General features: G+C 53.5%; 1 protein-coding gene across 16 annotated transcripts in view; it reads right to left on the reverse strand.

Moving 5' to 3' along the window:
• Positions 1 to 210: 210 nt before the first annotated feature.
• MAPT (microtubule associated protein tau) overlaps positions 211 to 23,171 on the reverse strand; it is a 53,519-nt gene continuing 30,558 nt past the window's right edge. For 3 of the 16 annotated variants that reach the window (XM_074849845.1, XM_074849839.1, XM_074849840.1), the window contains 11 exons: positions 21,162 to 22,076; positions 18,582 to 18,637; positions 17,194 to 17,373; positions 15,821 to 15,953; positions 14,613 to 14,663; positions 13,901 to 14,166; positions 10,605 to 10,697; positions 10,365 to 10,457; positions 6,655 to 6,736; positions 5,954 to 6,066; positions 211 to 3,394 (listed from right to left, as the gene is read on the reverse strand). In XM_074849845.1, the coding sequence (XP_074705946.1) occupies positions 3,179 to 3,394; positions 5,954 to 6,066; positions 6,655 to 6,736; positions 10,365 to 10,457; positions 10,605 to 10,697; positions 13,901 to 14,166; positions 14,613 to 14,663; positions 15,821 to 15,953; positions 17,194 to 17,373; positions 18,582 to 18,637; positions 21,162 to 22,076 (2,198 nt within the window). In that variant the 3' untranslated portion in view covers positions 211 to 3,178. Of the gene's footprint in view, positions 3,395 to 3,875; positions 4,024 to 5,953; positions 6,067 to 6,654; positions 7,139 to 8,806; positions 10,075 to 10,364; positions 10,458 to 10,604; positions 10,698 to 13,900; positions 14,167 to 14,612; positions 14,664 to 15,820; positions 15,954 to 17,193; positions 17,374 to 18,581; positions 18,638 to 21,161; positions 22,077 to 23,171 lie in introns of those variants that run through there. The other 13 variants (XM_074849851.1, XM_074849852.1, XM_074849842.1 and 10 more) reach the window with 12 other exon arrangements.

The raw sequence follows: 23,171 nt of genomic DNA on the forward strand, positions 1-23,171 counted from the left end.
CTAAGCCCGAGCCCAAACCCCAGCCCAGAACCCAGCCTGAGCCCAGCCCAAGCCCAGAACTCAGCCCGAGCCCAGCACTCAGCCTGAGCCCAAACCCCAGTCTGAGCTCAAACCCCAGCCCAAGCCCAGACCCCAGCAGGGCAGGAGCAGCCCTTTGTGGGCCCAGGCCCAGCTCCTGTGGGGCTCCCCCCCATTGCAAAGGAGGCGGCGTTTATCGTAGTAATGACTTTATTTCCAAATTCACTTTTACGGCAACAGTGTAACCCAGTTGTTAAAACGCACGATACACTATGGACACGCACAGACAGAAGCTAAGCTAGAATGATACACTGAGATCAAACCTTCCCTCCCGCCCGGCGCACGGGGACGGGGCTGCCAGCACCACCGGCAGTTGGACACCCAAGTTCAGTGAACAAGCATCTTTTTTTTTTTTTTTTTTTTTTTTCTTCTTTTTTGAGTGCAGAAACACGGTTTTTTGAATCAGTGCCGGTTTTAACCCTTTTCAGACCAAGATGTGTGTGGAGTCAAGGAAAAGCCATGGGTCAGGCTGTCCAGCTGCTCCTGGTAACCCTCAGGCCTGGGTCTGAACGCGGGGCCAGGGCTCGGGCTGCTGGAAGGGGACAGCGGGGACGCGGTGGGGGCATGGGCTGTCCTGGCACCACGGGGGACAATGGGGGGGGCTGGGGGAAGGGGCTGCTCCCTGGAGCTCACCCCACGCTAAGGCCACCCCTGGCCCCCGGGTTGGTGTCCCCAGGCCGGGGGGGTGGCACAGGGCAGGGCCAGGACGGGCCAGCTCGGCGCCGCGCCGGCCTGCAGCCGAGAAGAGTTCAAAGGGGGTGCCCAGCGCGCGGCGGGGCTCCCTCTCGCTCGTTTTACAAAGGACAAAACTACCACAGCGGCTCCTGCGTCCAACACCGATACAGAGTCACGGACTGGGGTACAGAGTCTTACAGGCAGCGAGGCGACTGAAGGGGAGCGAGCGACAAGCAGGACACGGACTGGTGCCCGACCTGTTGGTGTTGGTGCTGCACCAGCCTCTCCCCGGCAGTAAAGCAGCTCCTGGAGCTGCAGAGACAAGGGTTGGACCCCTTCCCCAAACCGCCATTTCACCCCCCCCCCCCCACACACACACTCCCCCCCAAGACCCAACTGTGCTCCCCAGGCACCAGCCAGGTCTCGGTTTTAGCCCGTGCAGCAGCAGCCGCCCAGCGCCACACAGGACCCGCGGGGGAGCCCACACAGGGCCCGCACAGGCCGCGGCTTCATTGGCTCTGGGGGGTCCCGTCCAGGGAGGAACCGCTGCTCTGCCCCCGCTGTGAACAGCTGCTGAAACAGCCTCACGGCCCCCAGCCCAAGAGACACCCCCCCGCCATCCCCATCAGAGCAGGATTTCGGCCCCTCGCTGGGAAAGCGAGGCTTTCCCCACAGCACGGCCCTTGGGGTGCGGGGTCTGCGGCACCCCTGGGCCCCCCTCGGCCCTCGCTGCCATCTCCAGCAACACCCCCCGGCTCGGCTGGTGCCTCTCGGGGGGGCGGGGAGGGAGGGCACACACTGAGCTGCCCCGATCGCAGCTCAGGCTCTTTGGTTGTAGAAGGAAGGGGCATGCGGGGATGGCTACGGGTGCAGCACAGCCCCGGGCCACCCCCTCAGGCTCCCTCGGTTGCCACAGGAATAAAAGCAGCAAAAGAAAGAAATAAATCAGCTCTTTTCCCCTGTATGATGCTGCGGGGGGTGGGGGGGCGGGTTAGTGCTGCGTGAAGGAGACACGGTGAGGGGTAACCTGCTGCCAACTCAAACCAGGAGAGCGCCCGGGGGGGGTCGGTGCCAGGGAGCAGCCTCTGGGCCCTGAGCTCAGGACGGGACCTGGGGGAGCTGCCACCACGCCCCAGCTGAACTGGCCCCCGCGCCTTCCCCTCGCGTCCTCCCGGTTGTCTCCTACCGCTGCCAACGGCACGAGAACAGCAGAGCCATGGAGCTGCCACTTCTGCGATCTCTTAGCTGACCTTGCAGGGAAAAAAAAAAAAAAAAAAAAAAAAAAAAAAAGAAAAAAAAAGGATAAAAGGATCAACCCAAAAACTGTTACAAGCTGCACCCAAATCCAGGGGCCATCCCAGGCCTGGAGAGGCGAGTGCCCCTGGTACAGCGTCCCCAGCCCTGGGGGGCGCAGGGAGCCCCGACGCAGCCCCCCCGCGCTCCCCGGGAGCGGTGCAGGGGCTCTGCGCCCACCCTCTGCCCGGCAGCCCTGCGGAGCTGCGTCTGGGCAAAGCTCCCCCCGGACCCTCCTCGCTGGGCTGCGGCGGAGCCGGCATGGGGCAGCTCAGAACTACTTACATACTTACAGCATTTATTATTATTTTTTTTTTTTTAAACACATGCTCGTTTATGAAAACAATCACCCTGGCACGGTCCAAGCATATACAGACAAATCTACTCTACGACACGAGGGGCTGCCAAAGGAATGGGGAAAAGCCTCTACTCATCCACTCAGCGGTTCCAGCACAGCCACGGAGAGGGAACGGCCGGCCTCGGCAGCGCTCCAGCTGCCGGAGCTGAGAGCGGGTTTAGGGGACACCTGGCAGTTTTCTTCATACACATCTCGGCTTTCGGAGGTAAAAACAAAAAGGTTTCTTCCAAATCAGCAGGCAAATTTAACGCAGAAAGGGAGGGCACCTCCCTGCAGTCCCTGGCAGCAGCACCCACTGCCCGTGGGGACCATCCTTAGGGGAAGGTCGTGTCCCCTCCCCGCGAGGGCCTCCCGCTGCCCCGTGGGGTGCTCGGGTCAGCAGCCCCCCCTCTATCCCCCTCCCCGCTTCCCCGGGGCGGCGGGAGGGTCCCTGCCAGGGCAGGTGGCCCCAGGCAGGGCTGGGACAGTGAGGGACCTCGCCGGGGGGTGGGGGGGGGCGAGGGAGGGCGCGGGGGGGACGGGCTGTGCGCTCCGAGGAGCGGGGGGAGAGGAGGTTTTGTACCTCATAGTGTCACTGATTTTGAAGTCCTGGAGCTAGAGCTGAATGAACGGTAAAAGCAGGTTAAATCATTAACCAGTTAGGGGATGGGGAAGCAGCTGTAAAAGGAACAGAGGAAGAAGGCCAGATTATTATTTTTGTTTCTTTTCTTTTTCTTTTTTTTTTTTTTTTTTCTTTTTCCTTGTCTTCTCTCATCTTCGCCCGCCGTGCCCCGATCACAAGCCCTGCTTGGCCAGCGAAGCGGACACTTCGTCGGCTAGCGTGGCGAGCTGGGGGGAGTCCACCATATTGATGCTGCCGGTGGAGGAGACGTTGCTAAGGCGGCGCGGGGAGGCATCTCCGGAGATGGTGGGGGACTTGTAGACGATTTCGGCGCCATGGTCGGTCTTGGCTTTGGCGTTCTCACGGAAAGTCAGCTTATGAGTCTCAATCTGCAAGGAGAGGAGGGGGTGGTGAGCGGGGAGGACGCGGGACGCCATCCGGAGAGGCTGTTTTTACCTGCAAACTCTCCGCTCGGTCACTGCTGTGGTGCAGCTGGGAGGAAAGCTCAGTTCATTGGCCTGATGCCCCCAGTGCCCCCAGTCCTCAGGCACGTACCTTCCAGTCACCCACACAGGGAACAGGCACAACCGGAGGGGATGGCAGGACTGGAGCATCTGGGGATGCTGCCAAATCCTTCCCAAGCGCCCAGGCCCGGTGTGGCGGTGGGTCCCAGGCACATCCTGGGCTGCTCCCACTCCCCTGGCAGAGATTTTGGCGGGGGCGTTGGATCCCCATTCGGTGCATAAAGCTGCCCCTTAACCCACGGCCCAGCTGGGCGCAAAATGCTGCTCCCACAAGCCAAACCCCTCTTCTCCCAGCGAGCGCGAGGGCCAGGGAGGGGAGGTGAAGTGGATGGGGTTTGCTACTTACAGGTGCCCTCCCCAGCCGAGTGCAAGGCTGGGAGCTGGCTCTCCGGGGGGGTGGGCGGCTCCAGCACCAGGGCCTGGAGCCCAGCGGGGTCTGGGCTCGGGGTCCGAGCAGCCTGGGGACGGGTCTTGTCTTCCTTGCCTTTCTCTCTCTACAGGTGAAGAAACCCGCCCAGGGCGGTGGGGTGCAAAAAACGCATCAGCAACAAAAAACAAGATCCGATAAAAGTCAACCAGAAGGAAAAAGATTAAAAAATAAAGAAAAGAAATAGAAAATCGGGGAGAAAAAAGATCTGAAAAACAGGGCCATTCGCTGCCTCATAGGAAGAACAGCAGCTGCCTTTGGGGAGAGGGAGGAAAGCTTTCCAGGTGCAGCGACGGAGAGCAGATGCTGCTGGCACAGGTACTCGCAGAGCACAGAGCACCCCGGCTCCCTACGGGAGACCCAGTGCAAGAGTGGGACATGAACCAGCGTACGGCCCGGAGAGCTGTGGACTGTGTCCAAACCTGGATCTTCTGTGTGGCAGAGCAAGGAGGGGGCTGGGGACATGGGAAAGGCTGGGGAAGGGGCAGCAGAGCCACCCACAGCCGCTCTACGTGGAGGGTTGATGGGGCTCAACCGTGTCCTGTGCCCTCCCTGCAACCGGAGTGTCCTGCCTCGGAGCAGCACTGCCCGAAGGGGGGTCCCTGGGGCCGAGGTGTGAACAAGGGCAGCAATCTGAGGCAGCATCTGAACTCAAGTCACACCGACAGCCTCCTCCAGGGGTGGACTGAGGCAGGGTACAGGCAGCTGCCACACAGGAAGGCTGAGGCAGGTGATGTCACTGCTGGGTCACACCCCTGCAAATAAATTCCCCCTCCAAAGGGCAAATTCTTCAAACTATGGGCCAGTGAATGTGCCAGGATATGAAAGAATCATCACTGTAATCATAAAAACGATGGAAATAGTGAAGCACAGGGCAGTCTGATGCGTAGCAGCAGTGAGAGAAGGGTAAGGAAGTCAAGCGATCCCTCAGTCAGAGGCCAGCGCACCGCTGGGAGATGAAGAGCTGGGAGGTGCACAGAGAAAACGTGGCCAAGAACAAAGTGCCAAAATACAGGAGCCAAAACAGAAGTTTCCCCTCCCACTGAGACAAAAAAAGTGTTTGAAAAACAAGCAAGATAAAAACCACTTTTCCCTGGAGAAATTCAACCATGTGTGTCACCAGGCTGGAGTCTCAACTCTGCGCTTACCTGATCTCCCTGCTCCCCTGCCTGCAAGGGACGTGCCTGTCCTTGAAGCCAGGCTGTAGAGGTGTCTTGCTTAGCCAAGACTTACTGCCAAGTCACCCTCAAAGCCTCCACAGAAACAGCTCACCCCAAGTTCAATATCTCACCTGACCTGATTGGCTTTTGTCTTTCATTTTAAATTCCCCCTGAACGCACACCACTCCCTACGCAGAGTCCTCGGTCAGTCTCAGCTGAGAGACTGAGACGTGAAGTAAGAAGAGATCAGCTTTCTTCTGAAGCGACGGCCTACTGCAAAGTCACCTTCTCTAAATAAAGCTAAGCCTTTAATGCTCTACTTTCCCTGGGGAACCAACACCTATGCAGCAGCCTGAGCCACCAGCTTTGTGCCACACCACTGGGAGTAATTGGCAACGCTGACGGTGGCACCCCTTAACGTGAAGGTTAACCTCAGAGAACAGCAGAAAGAGCAGGAAACCACAGGAGAGGATGCCACTTACACTCACACTCATTCAGGTGGCCACGGGCCAGGAAGAGGACAGAGACTGTCCCCGCAGCTCTGCCACAGCCGTGCTCCCACAAACGTCCTCGGGGCTGGCAAATGCAGCGCAGGAGCCCCGGAAGGCGAGTTACCCCGTCCCTGGGCAGGGCACTTTCTGTCCTCCGAAGGACAAGTGTGCACAGAGCACCCCACGCTAGAACACGGGCAGCAAATCGTTCCAAGCGCTGGGGAAGAGGTGCTGCCGGGCAGGCAGAGAGGTCTGAGGCTGAGCTGGGGGAGCAGCACCTTCCCCGAGTCCAGACAGACACCTGCAGCAGAACAGCCTGTCTGTTCTCAACCCAGTGCCCCTTTACCTTTTTATTTCCTCCTCCAGGGACGTGGCTGATGTTATCTAAGGACCCGATTTTCGATTGCACCTTATCTTTGAAGTCCAGTTTCTCAGATTTCACCTCCACCTGGCCACCGCCTGGAAGAGAAGAGCACGAGCAGGGTTAGCTCCTGTGGCAGCCAGGGCAGGCTGGAGAGAAAGCACCGAGGTCTGAGCTCAACCAAAGCACTCCGAGGCCGAGCAGAGGGTGAGGACCAGGAAAACGGCAGCAAGAGGGACCCCGCGGTGATCTGGGAAACCCAGGAACCAGGGTAAGGAGACTTTCCAAAGGATTGCTGTGCAGCGCTGACAGACACCCTGATGTTTTACAGATCCAAGGGCAGGGAGGTAACTTCACTCCCCTAAACACCAGCAGTCCCCCCTGTTTATTCCTAAATACTTCCCATTTACAGTGATGTGTCAGCACAGACAGGTGCCCATGGATCTCACCAGATCCCTCCTCTGCTACCGAGCGGTCAGGCAGACCGGAGAAGGTCTGGCAGTGACAGAGCTGGGAACCAGCACCCCAGGGCTCATTGATGCTCCGGCCACTGTGCCACATGCCTCCCCTCACTCCCTGCGCTCCCCCAACCCTCTCCCCATCTCCACAGGCACACCACGACGCAGCCTGCGAGCTCCCAGGGACCAGCACCCGGCGCTGCCGGATGCTGCCGAGTCAAAGGGTACCTGGTTTGTGATGGATGTTGCCCAGGGAACCACATTTGGATGTCACATGGCTCAGGTCAACTGGCTTGTAAACGATTTGAACCTGTCCGTACGAGAAAGGAAAAGGCAATGAGCTTATTGCCACCACGGGCAACCTGGGGAGGGGGAGGCACAACACACACCGGCACCTGATCTGGATTCAAGGGAAAGGACAGCTTAAACCCCAGTAAGATTAATAATACAAAAGAAACTGCCATCAGAAATGGGAGATCATTAATGCCCGTGTGCAGTAGCCTCTCTTAACATGTCAGCATGCACAAGATCACCTCTCCACAGAGGGGGGAAGTAGAGGCAATTTTAAAGTGCTTAAGTGAAAGAGAAAGTGGAGTGGTAATTAATTAAGATTTGCATACACATCATCCAAAAGAAGGAGATATACCAGAGAGAAAACGTAAAAAATAAATACCTTTTCTGGTGTAAAACATAAAGCTTATGTCCACAAAAACTGAAAGAACAGAAATGATCAATGTGCACAGAACTTTTAAAAGAGTGACCAAAATATGCATTTCTGAAAAATGCTGTAACGGAAATAAGGGTTAAAAAAAGGCAAAGCAAAGTCTAAATATCTGGCAGGAGTTCACATAATATAAATTAAAATGGCAATTATAATATACTGAACCACAACAGTATTTCATGATATTATGCTCTGGTTTTTATTTGTTTTACCCATCACGTCTCTGAACATGGGCTCCAGCAATTCCACTCGAGCCGCCCCACTCGGAGCGTGGCTGCGGCGCTGTGGCGCGGGGCCAGCGGCCTCTTGCGCACGGACACCCGGGTTCCACGAGACGCACACACGAGGAACGGTTAACGGGGAGCTGTTTAGTGGTTACGTTAGCAGTTAAACACCACACTGGAAAACACTAACGACTGGAGAGGTCTGGGACCATCAGGTGTGTCAGGGATGGCAAACCACAGCACATACACACCAGCTACATCATGAGCAGGAGACAAAGGGGTGAGAAAACATCCCCACGGCCCCAGAAGTGACCCTGGTTTTGGACTCAGGCCTGTGAGTGAATCAGCTGTTGCTGCAGTTAGTGGGGCTGCGCAGGAGAAATCAGATCAACACCTCTGGGTTGGTGCCTCCTCACGGGGAAGTGTCTGGCTCCCAGGAGCAGCCTGGATTTCAAGGGGCGCGTACACTGCTCTCTGTGTTCTCACCAAGCACCTCGGCAGGCGCGCTGCTCTCTCAAATCTCGGGAAGGATGTGCTAGCAGGGACCTTTGCAGAGGAGCTGACTCCTCCAAGCAGCCAGGCAGCCTCCGGACCAACGTGGCCGAAAGCCAGCACGAAGGATTCACCGTAGCCTCTGCTCTCCATCGCTGACCCTGGGCTGACCCAAAAGCCCCAGGGTGAAGGTGCAACCTTCAGTTCTCATGTTGGCCCCATCACCCTCCGAGCTAAGTGCTGGACCGTGGCTGTGCACACCACTGAGAAACACTCTCCCCTCCATGGTGCAGGCAGGAAAAGGAGGAGGGGACAGAGGCTCGGTGCCACCATCCCAGCGGCACGGGGCCAGAGCACCGTGCACACAGGCCTGCCTTGTCTCCGATGCTCACGCAGACCAAAAGGCACATTTGACAGAGAGTGGAGACAAGAGAGGGGAGAAAAGCAACCTTGGGGTCTGGGAGCACATCGCAGACACAGACATGAAGACACGTTTAATGCACTGGGCAGAGGGAGAGCTACGTTCAGTCGGAAGGCAGGAAAACAGACCCCTGAAGGACAGCTGGCACCTTCCTCATCCCAGCCGTGACCCCGAAGGGCCTATGAGCAATTGGGGCACCACTGGGACCTGGGACTGAACAACTTCCCATTTCCAGAGCAAGCAGTCAGCAATTGAAACACTTTCTGCTCTCATTCCAGTTCCCTTTTTTCAGACAGGACTCCATTAATCCTCACCATCCTGCTGGGGAGCAGAGAAGGGTCTTCCCCATTTTAGCAAGAAAAAGGGGCACAGAGAGCTGCTTGCCTGCGAAACCAGTGCCAGAGACCCGGGGATCCCACCTCTCAGCACCAGCAATGCTTAGGTCAACTTCTGCCTAATGCATCACCTTGTCGGAGCATCCACTGGCTTTAAAAAAAAAAAAAAAAAAAAAAAGATACCAACCCCAGGTTGCTGTAGCAACAGTTCATTCCTCTTGAAGCAGCAATGGCTGGGCAGGCAGTCGCTGCTGACAGCGCTGTGGAGGGTTGAGACGTGGCAGCCATCGAACGGCGGTGGTCTCTTGTTGCCCCTCTGTCAGAGGAGCCCCAAGGCACCGCTCTGCTGCCACGAGCCTGCGCAGCCACGCTCCGGCCACGTCAGCACGCGGCTTCGCTCCGAGCGCCCGCACCCAGAGCTAAGCTGCTGCTTTCCGTGTCGAGGCAGCCAGGCAGCGATCGCACAATTTTCACTGCTGGCAGAGCCTGGGGAGGGATGACAACCTCCAGCCAAAAATCCAGATAATTCTTAACCCACTGCAGCCACTGCAGCTGCAAACGCTTGCCCATGGTGTGAGCTCTCAGTGGAGAGAAGGATGAGCTCACCACCCTGTGCTGGAGCTAATTACCAGCCACCGCACAGATGAGTCGTGACGAACACTAACTCCCGGCGTAACAAGTGGTCCGCCACGCACCAGGCAGTCCAGCCAGTGCAGGACCCTGGGGTAAGAAAGAGCAGAACAAGCATGGAACTTGCTTCACAGAGGTCTGACCTCCGCAAAGCAGCTCCTCTGGCCCGTTAAATAAATGCAGAATGACATCAGATTTAAGATGGAGGTTGCAAACCCAGTTATGTCCCAATGCTTACGTGCCAAGCCCTCTGCAATGCTCAGTCTCTCAGGGAGGGCATCCACAGAGATCAAAAACAGCACAAAGAAAATCCATCAGGAACATCTGAGAGGCACCAGATAGTTCCTCAGATGGCTGCAGACCAGGCAACCACAGACCCCGGGTCGCAATGTCTGGGGTCTCAGTGATGCACCTTCCTTGGTCCATCATCTTTCCTGGACCCAAACTCTGTCTCCAGAGAGACTGGTGTAAATCCGCCAACCTCTGTGGGGTTTCTCCAGGTTTCTGGCACGGTAACGGAAAGCTGAGTCTGGCTATTTATCTGGGAATGGCTGGAAATGCCAGCGCTGAAATCAATTAACTCAGTATTACTTTAGGCTCAGCCTCCATGGGCACTGCCAGACACATTCATTAGCAAGGAGAAGCTTAATATTTGCATGGATCATACTTGCCTGATAGGAACGGGTGGGAACCTGCGCTTTCACATGTTGTGCAGAGTCGTGTCCAATTTAGCAGTAGATTAAGCAACAAGGACTGCATTTGCTTAAAAATCTATCCATCTACTGCATCAGCAACTACGTCACTGTCTGCTAGAGGCCACCCACCCTGCAGACAATGAGGCATTAAACCTTCCAGGTAGTGTAAAACCTTCGAGTTAACGGGATGTTTTGTTACAGACATGGTTTCTACACAGTTAGTTCTGTCCATGTCAGGCACGTACAGGACTGGTTAGGGTTGATCTAACCATGTCTTTTGGGTTAATGGGGTTAAACGACAGCACGTCACCAATCGCTATCTGACGGCAGGGTCGCTGCAGATAGCATTGGCGATTTAGTGTATACAACATGCCACTAATAATGATTATTACAGTGCATTCAAAGTGTGAAGGTACTCACACTGCCTCCTCCCGGGATGTGTTTGATATTATCCTTTGAGCCACACCTGGATTGAACGCTGCTAAAGTCCAACTTCTTATTAACAATCTGCACCTTTGGTAGCCAGAAAAGAGTCATTGCACGTCACCAATAGCTATCTGACGGCAGGGTCGCTGCAGATAGCATTGGCAGTTTAGTGTATACAACATGCCACTTATAATAAGAACTATTATAGTGCATTGAAAGTGTGAAGGTACTCACACTGCCTCCTCCTGGGATGTGTTTGATATTATCCTTTGAGCCACACTTGGATTGAACGCTGCTAAAGTCCAGCTTCTTATTAATAATCTGCACCTTTGGTAGCCAGAAAAGAGTGTGAGAAACAACATGACCATCTGCAGCTTGACCATGCGTTATATCACTAAAACCAGGAACCTGCCTTCCAGTGCCAAGAGCAAAGGAGAATCTCTGGCTTGCTGCATAGATCTGTCTGCTCGTGGGTGGGAAACTGAAGGTGGGCAAGTTATAGCTAGAGATTGGATACGTCTGGCTAGCAAGGCAGCGCCGGTTTCCAGGCCAGAAACACCAGCAAGCAAGCCAGCTCACCCCGTTTTCTTCCACAGAACAAAACGGGGAACTTGCTGGGCAGCAAACACGCTGGAAGGCACCAGTGCTCTGAGACTCAGCTTCTGCGGAAAGAGGAAGGATGGAGCTGAGAGAAAAACGCCTGCTCAGCCCCATCTCCTGCGCCGGGCAGCATGTCTCCTCTCTAGGACAGACACACGTGCCCTCACGTTTCAGCAGCTTGAGCAAACTGGGCAAAGGGGTGGACTGGCAGGGCAGCAGGCTGGAGAGCTGTGCAGGGCTCAAACTCCCTCTACAGTTACAAAGAGAAAAAGCAAATGCTGCCAGGGCTGCCATCCCATGCCTGCAGTGCTCTTAACTCCTCTATGGATGAGACAAAAGGGGCGGCACAGACCACCCCAAAGGCAGCATATTCCTAACGGGTGGGAGGGAGGCTGGAAATGGTTTGGTGCCACAGGGGAACCATGTCCCACGCCAACGTCACCCCCCAGTCCCGCAGCCCGCTTGCCCTCTCCGCCACACACAGATTTTTGTACTAATGAAGCTCTTTCCATTTAGGGCTTGTTTTCCCTCGTTGGGTTTTATAAGGGCAGCTATGCTGGAGTGACCCCGCGCGTAGGAGCGGCTATTCCTGACAACACAAAGATGAAGACAGGCCCTGCTCCTTCCCCTACACGGACTGGAGTGGCTTTACAACCTACGCACGTATAAACCAGAGGTGAATGCAGGTAAAAACCAGCAGGCACACAGGCCTGTGCTCCCTCAGGAGAAACCCTGTCTGAAGCACAACCCTCATGAGGGGGAAAGAGACACCCTGCAAGAGAGCAGCATCGCACTGCACGTGCAGTCCCCGGATGACAACGTCCCCAAAGCTGGCTGAGTGGGCAACCTCGCCCTCCATCTCAGCATGTCCCCGGCCTGCTGCTGTGAGGAGAGCTCCTCACTCTACCCTGGTTCTTTACCATGAGAAGCACCGAGGCTGACGCGCCGCCAGGATCATTTTCCAAGTTCCTATCAACTAATCCTGCAAATCAGGACCCAGTTCTGCCAGACCAGGCTTTGCCAGAGCGGTATTCAGTGATCCAGCAACAACAAAAGTGCTCAGACAATGCAGAAATACTGGAAGAAATGTGGCCTGGCTGACTCATATGTGCCCCATGTACCTTTGCTTCCCTAGGCTGGGGGTCTGAAATCTGTGCAGAGAGCAGGCTCCAGACCCATCTTCTGGCCACCCTAAAATCAAACTTGTTGGATCAGCCCCTTCTGCTACAGCTGCAACCGTTCTGCTAAGAGCAGTCTCGTGTCCTACAAAATCCCCAACAGAGCATCCAGCCATTCTCCCCTGCAAAGAGCAATGAATTGTCCCAAATTCAGCTGCTCTCACTCTTTCAGTGACAACAATACACATGTCGCCTGACAGAGGAAAAAAAAAAACCAAAACCCACCTCGTAAAAGCTGGATTAAAAAGAATGAGCAAACAGTTTAACCAATTTACAGTAAATGGAAGGGTTCCTTCTAAAATCCCTGAAAAGTGGCGTTTTGTGGGGGCAGCAGGAAAAACTTACACCTTGTGCTAAGCAGGTGGGAGGGCTGAGGCCCCGGGACACGGGCAGCTGGAAGGACACGTGCTGCTCGGCTCACGACCCACGGCCCGAGCAGCCCTGCCCAGGCTCCAGAGCCCCCCTGGATTGTAGTACAAAGCAAAACGTGCATTATCCGGTAAATCACCAGCCACGGCGAAAAAATGCACATAAGGAAATGAAAAAGCAGGCTGCTATTTAAGATGGTGAAGAGAAGCCATCTCAAAGCCTCCCCCCATGCCGAAGTTGAACATTCAGAGCCGTGGAGTTACCTACTTGCACAAAATGGCACACGCAGCACTTGGGGAAGAGTTGTTACAGCTCCATTCTCCCCCCGGGGCGGGCAAGCACAAGCACACGGGGACTCCTGACTGCACCGGCCATCAGATGTGCAGTTCTGTCATTTAACATCCACACAGGAGCCACCGGGCCTCCACCAAGTCAGAGGAACCAGGTGCTTTCGTGTCTCCACCCATGCAGCAAGGAGGATTTTATAAAAGCCTTGGGACACCTTCAGGAGCAGCGCAGAGAGGCTTGGACAGGTGCTGAGCAGCCAGCACCACAGCTGTGCAGCTGCTGCTCTTGGGGCTGTGTGGATGAATTAGCTCACACCACTCCCTCAGCCAAACTCTGCTCTGCTGGGCTTGCAAAATTTAACACGAGACCCTCGTTCTCAAGCACTCGGAGCACGGAGTTCACTTTGCTGCTCGTGAAACAGCCACTCTGGGAGTGAAAAGTACTAATGGTTGAAAGGATAATAGTGCCACCAGTTCTGGCCGTGCCACACTGCATCATGGAGCAAGACAGCGCCTGATCGCAGAACACAATCCAAAACCTTGCCAATGGAATGGGATCCAAAATCACAATGTTCTGAAAAACGTGCCGAGCCTGGGACCCTCACAGGGAGACGACCATCCTGCCTGGTCGCTAATGAACAAATGGAGGCAGCGTTCAAGGGACTGCTCCAGATCACACAGAATAGGATTCAGAAACACAACCCTGATCCTGCGACTCTTTAGGGCTGCAGGTCACAATTTTGCTCCCCCTAACTGGGCACCACGAGGGAATGTCATTCCCCCGGCAGCCAGTCCGTACGTTGACGTGCCACTCCACGAGAGCCACATCACAAGCTCTCTGCAGTCCTCTCTGCGGGACAGCTGTACTGCGCTAAGCCAGGCAAGCGATTTCAGGACAAGCACCCAACCCAATCAACCCAAAAAACTTTAAAATCAGAATCGGGCTGGAGATCAGCTGAAGCATGGCTGCCCACTGATGTATCCCTGGCCCAGCTGGGCTGCTGCTGCTCCAGGGAGGGCTCTCCCCTCCCAGATGCAGCGCCAAGCACCCGCTGTCCCTACAGACAGGCCCCTGGAAAGCAGAGTCCACGTTTACCTTGCCACCTCCGGGCTGGTGCTTCAGGTTTTCAGTTGAGCCAATTTTGGACTTGACATTTTTCAGATCAGGCATGGGTGCGGCTGACGGCTGGATGCGGCTCTTGGCAGATGCAGGAGATTTCGGTGGTGTGCGAACCACTGCCACCTTCTTGGGCTCCCTGGCTGGTGGGGTGGGCAGAGAGGGAGTGCGGGAACGGCTGCCTGGAGTCCCGGGGGAGCCGGGACTGCTGTAACCGCTTCTGTCTCCAGACTTTGGCTGCTCACCTAAAGTTTGCAGACAGAGGGAGGCAAGCACAGGATAAGCAACCTGGGCACACAACCCCTTCCCCACTCCCTGCCTGCATTTACCACCTTGACCTGCCCGGTCCCAGGGACCACCCGCTACTCCTAGTGCAGACCATCACCAGCGGGGAGATGGCTGCACTGTCTTCTACTTCTTTTTGAAGTGAAAACTGTGATTAAAGGCAATTTCCTACTATATCAGAAGGAAGATGGTCTTCATTGTCTGGATCATTGGTGACGCCCCACCCGAGCGTGACATTAGCATGCATGACAAATTGCAGAGAAAAGACACTCAAACAAAACCACTTTTCTATTAGAAACTTGGAAGCATTTTTACAAAATTATTTTATGTAATTAAATATCACTGAGCAGCTTAGAACTGTCCCCAGTTTGAAAAGAAATGGAAGAAGAAAACCCTTAAACATCACCTTTCTCAGACTTTGCTGCTGCAGGAGGTGGTTTTTTCTGCTCCTTTCTGCCTGTTTAATGAATGAGAAAGATGCTTAAACATAATAAAGCTGGAAATTTAATTAATTTAAGGTTTTATGCAGCTCTGCTTAAGTATGAAAAACATATATATTCAGTGAAATGCACCGTTTTAATGGAAATTCACAATGCCTGATGCTTTCTGGGGTTTTCTTCTCTGAGAATAATGGGCTAATCTCCGTTCCTGCAATCGAAGAATTGATCCTCTTGCCCCTGGTCTTTGTGAAATATTGTCAAGAGAAAAGGAATAGATGGATTAAAAAAACGGAGCTGCCTAAGTCTTCCAAATTAGAGGAAATCCCAAAGGGATAAAGCAAGTGCCCTCTCTACACACTGGCAACTATATGAAGAGAGCAGATAGAGCAGCATCCAGGAAGGCTCACTTCAGAGGAATCCCAGAATCATCTGGGTTGGAAAAGCCCTTGAAGCTCCTCCAGTCCAACCATGAACCTCCCCCTGACCGTTCCCAACTCCACCAGATCCCTCAGCGCTGGCTCAACCCGACTCTTCAACCCCTCCAGGGATGGGGACTCCCCCCCTGCCCTGGGCAGCCCATTCCAACGCCCAACAGCCCCTTCTGCAAAGAAATCCTTCCTAAGAGCCAGTCTGACCCTGCCCTGGCACAGCTTGAGGCCATTCCCTCTTGTCCTGCCGCTGGTTCCTTGGCTCAAGAGACTCATCCCCCCTCTCTGCACCCTCCTTTCAGGGAGTTGCAGAGGGCCAGGAGGTCTCCCCTCAGCCTCCTCTTCTCCACACTAAACCCCCCCAGTTCCCTCAGCCGCTCCCCATCAGACCTGTGCTCCAGACCCTGCACCAGCTCCGTTGCCCTTCTCTGGACACGCTCGAGTCATTCAATGGCCTTTTGGGAGTGAGGGGCCCAAAACTGAACCCACTCATCGACATGTGGCCTTGTCCCTAGCTCTGCACCCACAGCCCTGTGCCAAGGCTGAGCAGCTCTGGATCACCACGCAGCCCTCGGCCGTGCCCTTGCTCAGCGCTCTCTGCGCATGACCCCAGCCTGCACGGGGGCACGTCTGTTTGCTGCCCCCACGTAACGGCATCAAGAGCCTGGGAGCTCCACCACAGCAGAGCCTCCAGAGTCAGGGACACCGTGGGAAGGCAGCAGCCCGCCGCTCTCACCATCACTTACCGGAGCTGGGAGGCGTCTTGGGGGCCGTGGGTGTCTTTGCTGGGATGCGCGTGGCATTGGTCGAGTTCCTCTGAGCCTGCCCGGCTGCGGACCGTGGCGTGGCCGCCTTCGTGCCACCTCTCATCTCCGGGCCCTGGGGGTGCAAGGGGGAAAGGCTGATGCAGGGGGGATCTGCCCGGGGATGGGCTATCACCCCTCATGGATCAGAGCCACACGAGACCCTCCTGCTTCCGACCCTGACAGCCCACAGGAGCTCCCGCAGGTCTCCCCACCTGCAGGCACCTGCGACGTGCCTGTTCACGCCCCGTCTCCCATCACGACGCCTGCCTCAGCCGCTGCACACTCGTGGGCTGGCAGAGGGACTGTGCCACTTTCCCACGGGAGCTCTTAAGCTTCAGCTACGTTATTCACCGCACACTCAGGTCTGGTTAAAAAGTATGTTCAACTCCTTTGTCCGTTCTCTAAATTTCATCGTTTTCCTTCCCCTGTTCTGCTAAAATTTTGTACAGAAGATAAATAAACCCATTGACTAGACCAGCGGCTCCATCACAGTGCCAGACACCAAACACAGAGAAGCACCTCCTTTATCCCCACCTGCAATAACTGCTCCAACACGTGCGTCATCTGTAATGGCATATAAATAGCAACATGCTATTTACTGTCTTCTGATCCCACAGAAAAGCCTCCCCAAATCTATCGCTTTCTAATGCTGGTCTGTGTACAAAAGCTCCTGGAAAACATGCAAGTGACAATTTACAAGCTGACTGGTCCCAAGGCAGGAGGAAACCAGGGCAGAGCCATTGCAATGCCCGTCATGGTAAAACCATACCCATTGTCTGCAACCTGCAATCCCTGCTCTTCCCTCACCACGGGTCTATTTGTGTGACTAAACACCACAAAGAGACACTCCAAGCTACTTTTTACATTGCAGAATAAGCCATGGATGTGTGTGCATTTCCTATTCTCTGTGTAGCACCTGGCAGATCTGGCTCCAGCACATTTCAAATACATCTGCTGTTTACAGCCAATGCATCCATAAAACACAGCATAAAGCTGTAAAACAAGGAAGAGCATGAAAAAGCATAAAGGGACCTGGAAATGCCTCAAGGAGACCAGGTAACACCCTGCAGCAATGAGATATTTTTTGCTGTACCGCAGAGCAAGGTGAGATGTGCTGGTGAGACAGATCCAGTTGCTTCATACACCAGAACTGGTGCCAAGTCTGGCCACAGCTGCTGGAAGGTGAAGGGGAAGCACATCCCACCTCTCCACTGGATGGGGCACGGAGAGACTGCCCCAGCCAAGCACGGTCAGTCAGACCTGTCAGGGATTCCCCAAGGCAGCTTTGCCTCTCTCACATCCCATTTCCTTACCTTGGCTTTTGTTTCTTGCGTTCCTGTACTGGCAGGTCGGGATGTGACAGAAGAGACTCGTTTAGAAGTGGAAGCAGGGCTGGAGGGTGTTTTCGAAGGGGTTGTGCTAGAGGAGGTGTGTCGTTTGGGGGGAATGGAGGGTCTATCGCCTGGGGGTTTGGCAGTGGAAGGTGAGGATTTCTTAAACATGGAAACAAAATAAAATTGGAACAAAAAAAAAATCAGTATGGGAGGGAAACAAAAGGGGATCACTGACATTAAATAGGATTAGAAGGTGCAATACAGAACTGGTTGCGGGGTAGGCGATGGCACTACCCTGCAGCACAGAGCTGGAGGCCCAGGGCACTGCCGGGGACCCACGGCTGCGCCACAAGCACGGGATACCTCAGCTCTATTCCTCCCACGGGGTGCAGCAACACCCAAGCCCCTTTCTGGGGAAAGTGTCACCCCGTGACAGCGTGCCCTTGCCACCACCCTCCACACCAGTGGCACATGTTACCATCTGGACTGTTCTATTTACTCCCAAACTCTCTGTGTGCTTCACTGGCAAAGATGCTGCAGGTACAGCACCGTCAGCACCAGCATTGCTGGGAGATGCAAGTGACTGCTCCCAGGTCTCTCAACCTCATCCTACCTGCTTTGCCAACAGTGGATCACTGGTTTTTATCTAGATGATTGCTTGGTATCATGTAAAATGCCTAGCCTGATACAACCTGCCAAACCTCCCTAGAGAAAGACCAGATTTCACACTGTTTGAAAGTAATTATATTCCTCACCTTTATTTCTTCACCCACTAAACTGTCCATCAGCTTGTCTGTTATCTCACCCAGGCACTAGCCAGGCTAATGGTCAGCTGAACTAAACCTCCAAATCAGCAGTGTGACAGATATCTTTAAACTTCTGCAATTTACCCATTATTAAACTCTGTTCCTCACCCAGAACACAGCATCTGCAAGGCCTAGATTATTTAGTTTAATTTTTTAATTACGTGTCTTGCTCTTTTCCCTGTTATGCTGCTTGTCCCCAGTACAGCACAACGCAGTTTTGAGTTTGCTTTTGGACCAGTTTGCCCCAGCAAAGCCAGCTGTCTGCTTTCCGGTCTCGGGCTGAGAAAATTATTTCTCTAACCACCCACCCAACCCCATGAGCCACATTTTTGCTTTAGATTTGTTTTGCTTCCTTGCCCTCAAAGATCACCATGGATTGCACCATCCAAACCGGGGTGAGGGAAGAAAAAATGAAAACACTCTTGAAAGACAGACGGAAGAATGGAAGATAATGGCAAGGTTTCCTAAGAGGCACAACCACAGTCCAGGAGAGCAGGAGAGGGAGTCAGGAACACGCACTTAGTGGGCTGATGTTATCTCTGGTTTTGTTTTTAAGCTTACCTTCGGTTTCTTTTCCTCAGCTTCAGTCCCTTCCTTGTCTTTGCTGTCAATACGACCTGACAAATGGAAACACACACAGTTACACTTCTTGGGACTGGTCAGTAAACTCTAGAGAGATGGCAATGCCTGTACTACAGCAACATGCATGCTGGGTGGGTATGCCCTGTTCCTGCTCTCCTTTAATTTAACTACTATTCTTAGAAATATTATAAAGTCACTCGTTTCTTGCAGAAATACTTTCACATCGTAAACACATTCTTTCTGGGTTAACAGATTATCCTGTGCACAGGCAACAGTGTATTAGTCATCACTGGAACATCAGGCACACGCAACATGGTCTGTATGAGACCAATTTGCCCAGATTTGCACTCGGTTCCAGCAGCATCTGTTCGGTTTAGGACAGAACAGTTCTCTTCAACCCTAAATATGAGTCTCCCTCTCTAAAACACCCACTGGTTCTAACAATTATGTAAGTAAAGACTAAAACTGAAGGATGCCCCAATCCTAGCAGCTCCAAGTTGCCCGGGATCCCATCTAAAGTTGTTTTTCGGAGTGTTAGCTTTGCAAAGCATTTTGATACCTGCCCGTTGTTAATTCCCATCTCTCTTGACACACTGCTTGCTGCCTCCCCAGCAGACAACGCGCCTTCGATCTGGGTCAGACCCTGCAGAGTCTTAAGGTTTTAGCTCTTGTCCTACTTGATCATATCAAGCTTACAGTGACTCTGACAATATTTCAGTGTTTTGTCCCATTTACAAGCACAACAGGCTGCAATATTGCTAATCAGGAGATTAGGAACAGGGAGGAAGTAATGTTTGTACTGTAAGGCACTCATAACAAAGCCCCTTTTCTCTGTCTTCAGCTAATTCCTCTCTAATCTGGGAGGAAAAACTGCTGTTATTGTCCCCAGCGTTTTGGAAAGTTGTCCGGAGGGGGTCAGCCCTTTCCCAGTGACACGAACAATGTTGTTAATGCAGCACTGACCCATCCCAGCAGCCACTCCCAGAGCTGCTGGATGCACTACCCTTCCCCAGTTCAGTTAAACTACAGACTGGAGCAGGGCTGGAGCTGAACAGCCACAGAGTATCTCTGTCTTGGGAGGAAAAGACCATTAAATAATTAAAAAATTCCTCTTATTTAATCAGGAACTGGTTGACTCTGGGCAATGCATCCCCAACCCACCCTCGTTCTCAGCTCCAATGCGAGCGACAGCAAGCCATGCCAATGCCCTGCGGCCCATGTGCGAAGCTTCCCGCTGGCTTATTAGGTAGTGAACGAGAAATATGTTATGAGCTTTAGCTCCAATGGAAAAAGCTACATCAACAATTTCTTCATGAACCCCGTGCAGCAAAGAGCACACTCTCTCTGCTGCAAACCAGAGCAGCATTTCCAGCCTAATGGAAGCAGCCAAGCCAGCTTTTGGGACACGGCACTGGGGTGAAAGGCAGAGCTTCCCCCAGGCCAGGCCCTGGACAGCCAGAGCTGTGGTACAACATGGTGAGGCACCATCAGGTTTTAACGTGTGTCCTGCTGCCCCAGCTTATTAACACAACTCACTGCAAAACCTGCATTTGGCCACTGAGCAGGGCCCCTAGTGACATCCCCCTGACCCACAGTGAAGGTGGAAGATAGCTCTTGGAGGAAGAAAAGGTCTAAGAGCTGCTGTGCTGGTTCATTGGTGAACTCAGACCTTCACTCAGGGCAGTTAAGACTGAGATTGCTGCATGAACCCATCAGCTCCAGTGTCTGACTGCCCTCCCAGCCTGGCCTAGCCTAGAGACACAGCGGCTGTTAGATGCACCCAGGAGCCAGGCCTCCACACACACAGGCAGCTCCTGCAGAACACCCCAAATACAGTCACATCGCGCTGGACCACCCAAGGACACGCTGTCCAGAACTGGGATCGGAGCAGGATGCTTTGTAAGAGCATCGGACACGCCCGGCAGCGGGGGAAGGCCCAGCTGGCTCCAAATCTTGCCTCCAACAGCAGTCAGGAGTGGATATTTAAGGGAAATACAAGAAACAGGACCGATGTGAGGCCTTTTCCATGGTTAGACCTGCCATCTCACTTGCCTTTTTCCTCCTCCCTCCTCTTTAGGAAAGCCAGTACAAAGAGTTATCGGACCGGACAGCGGACACATGCAAACCAGATGGCACATGTCTTGCTGGACCAAGCTGCAGCGTGCGCCAGCTTAGCCCCACTCCAACATGCCAGAACAACGTCCGTCCAGTCTTCGTCTTCTCTGGGAAGGTGCCAGGTGTGAGTTAAGGTGCCCACCCCACAGATCCAAGGAAATCAAAACAAAAACAGGTGAACAAAGCACGATCAGGGACACGCCAGCACCATGCAAGGGACGCAAAACCATAAGGGTCCGGCAAGTACGCCAGGATATCCAGGATTAAATTAAAGAGGGAAGGAAGGGGAGGGAGAAGCAGCGGCACTTTGTAGATCAGTTCCAGGCCATTTCCCAAGCAGCAGGATTGGAGAGGTGGCAGCAAGCTGAAGTACTGGTTCAGGCAGCCTTGTCGTGAGCAAGCCACCGGCAACGTGAGCTCAGGGCAGGCAAACGTCGCACACACCTTTTAGGAGAGGGACGCGACTGACGGCTTTATCTGCACCATGGGCACAGGGTTTCTTCTTGGGCGTCCGCCGTTCTCCTGTATCTGGTACAGCCTCTTCCAAAGGAGCAGCTCTCTCTTCCACGTCATCTTTTAACTCAACAGGGAGTTTGGCTGTTTCTAGCAAGGGTCCAGAATCTTCTGCTTCCCCAAGCTTCGCTTCTTTTTGGGAGATGACTTCAGAAGGCTCTGAAGTGGTGACATCTGTCTCTTCTTCCCCCCTCAATGGCTGTCTCCTCCCCTCTTGGTCCTCTCCTGCTTTATGTGATTCAGTTTCAACATGAAGTGCCTCTCCTGATAGGTCTCTGAGGACATCTTTGGACTTGTTTTCTTCAAAGGCATATTCTCCCAGAGCTTCCTTGGCTGTTGCTGGACACGAGCCCATTTCAGGGCCCAGTGAAACATGCTGTCCCACCAGGGAAAGCAAATCCTGTTCAGAAGTTTCATCAATATCACGGTCCTCATCTCTTTCCCGTCCACTGACATCTTCTTTTAATGGAGCTCTGGCATATAAAGGAGATGGCCCATCTTTAATAAGGGAGTCATCTGCACCACCCGCTCCTGCCAACCCCTCAGTGCGCACATCACGGCCCAGCTCTGTTCCCAGCGCTGGAGCCACACCAATGCCTTCTCTGCCTCGATGATCCCACAACTCATTGTTGTCTTCAGATGGCCTGGAGTCTTGGTACATATCCAGGGGTATTGGGATGGTGACCTCGATTCTGGTGGGAGCTGCTGTTGTAGCCTTCATTTCATGAGACAGAAGAGGCTGCTGGAGAACCCCAGCTCCTTGCTTTGTGGGCTGGCTTTCCCTTTTTATGGCATCTTCCACACGCTCCTGGGGGCCAGGCTGTAGCTTTGGAGAGCTTGGCTCCCCTGGAGTTGAAGACACGGGGTATGAAGCATGGGCAAACAATTAGCACAGGCATGTCAAATAGGTAGTCAGTCATGTAACGCTGAAGAGAGACTAAGGATTTCTACTATCCATCTAGAGGATAAATCCCACACTGCCCCATTGAATGGACAACTCACTTCTACAGCAGCTTTTGTCTTTAAAGAAACTCTGATCCCATGGGAATCAGGAACAGTGACAGCCACAGCACGTGGGAGACCACACTCCTCCCTGGACCTGCTCTCGGAAGTGGGTGGGGTATCCAACCATCAACTCCTGTCATGCCCGCGCTCTATGAGCTGGTTTAGCTACAGAGGTTTTCAGAAGCCAAGAACACACCCATTTCTAATCTAACACCATCACTGGACCACCAGTTAGCTGGTCAGTGACTACCTCTTCTTGCCTCAAGGGCCTGAACAAAACAGGCCAGACACCCTCCCGTCCCTCACGGGCTTACAAAATCCCTACAATCCTCTCCTTCCTTGCAGGAGATGTTCATTGCAGACATGGCAACAGTTACACCCTCTCAGAGCTCACGCTCTGCTTTGTTCTCCAGATCATTTCTATGGCTAATGAGCTTGGGGAAGAGCACTCCTATGTCTCCTCTCTTATTGCTGTGTGTTTCAACAGCCTCAGTGGAAAGGACTCTAAGTAAAAATGTGGCTGTAGCCACACGGCCACAGCAATTTTGGACTGTGCACCCACTCAGACTAATTAGAGCTCCAGCGCTGCTGCCACCATTTGGGCGGAGTAGAAAGTGTGACATTTAAAACCCAAAACTTAAGGTCACAGAGACACAGATCTCTTTTTTTTTTTTTTTTGTGGGAGGGGGGGTAAAAGAGAGAATTCTGTTCAATCGCTGATCTCATGCATGACACAGACTTTTGCAATTTCTCCCAACAATTGCTGCATTAAGCCACATATTCTAGTTGAGCTGGAGCTTTTCTGTTAGAAATTCATTCAACTGAAGCAAAGATGCACTAAGCAATGGAGAATTCACCCTGAATATAGGTAAATTGCTTTGAAGTCAACTGCCCTAGTAAGAATGTGCATCTTAAATGATGAATTTGTCCAGCTTC

This window comes from Strix aluco, chromosome 24 (assembly GCF_031877795.1).
Source record: "Strix aluco isolate bStrAlu1 chromosome 24, bStrAlu1.hap1, whole genome shotgun sequence".
NCBI lineage: Eukaryota > Metazoa > Chordata > Aves > Strigiformes > Strigidae > Strix > Strix aluco.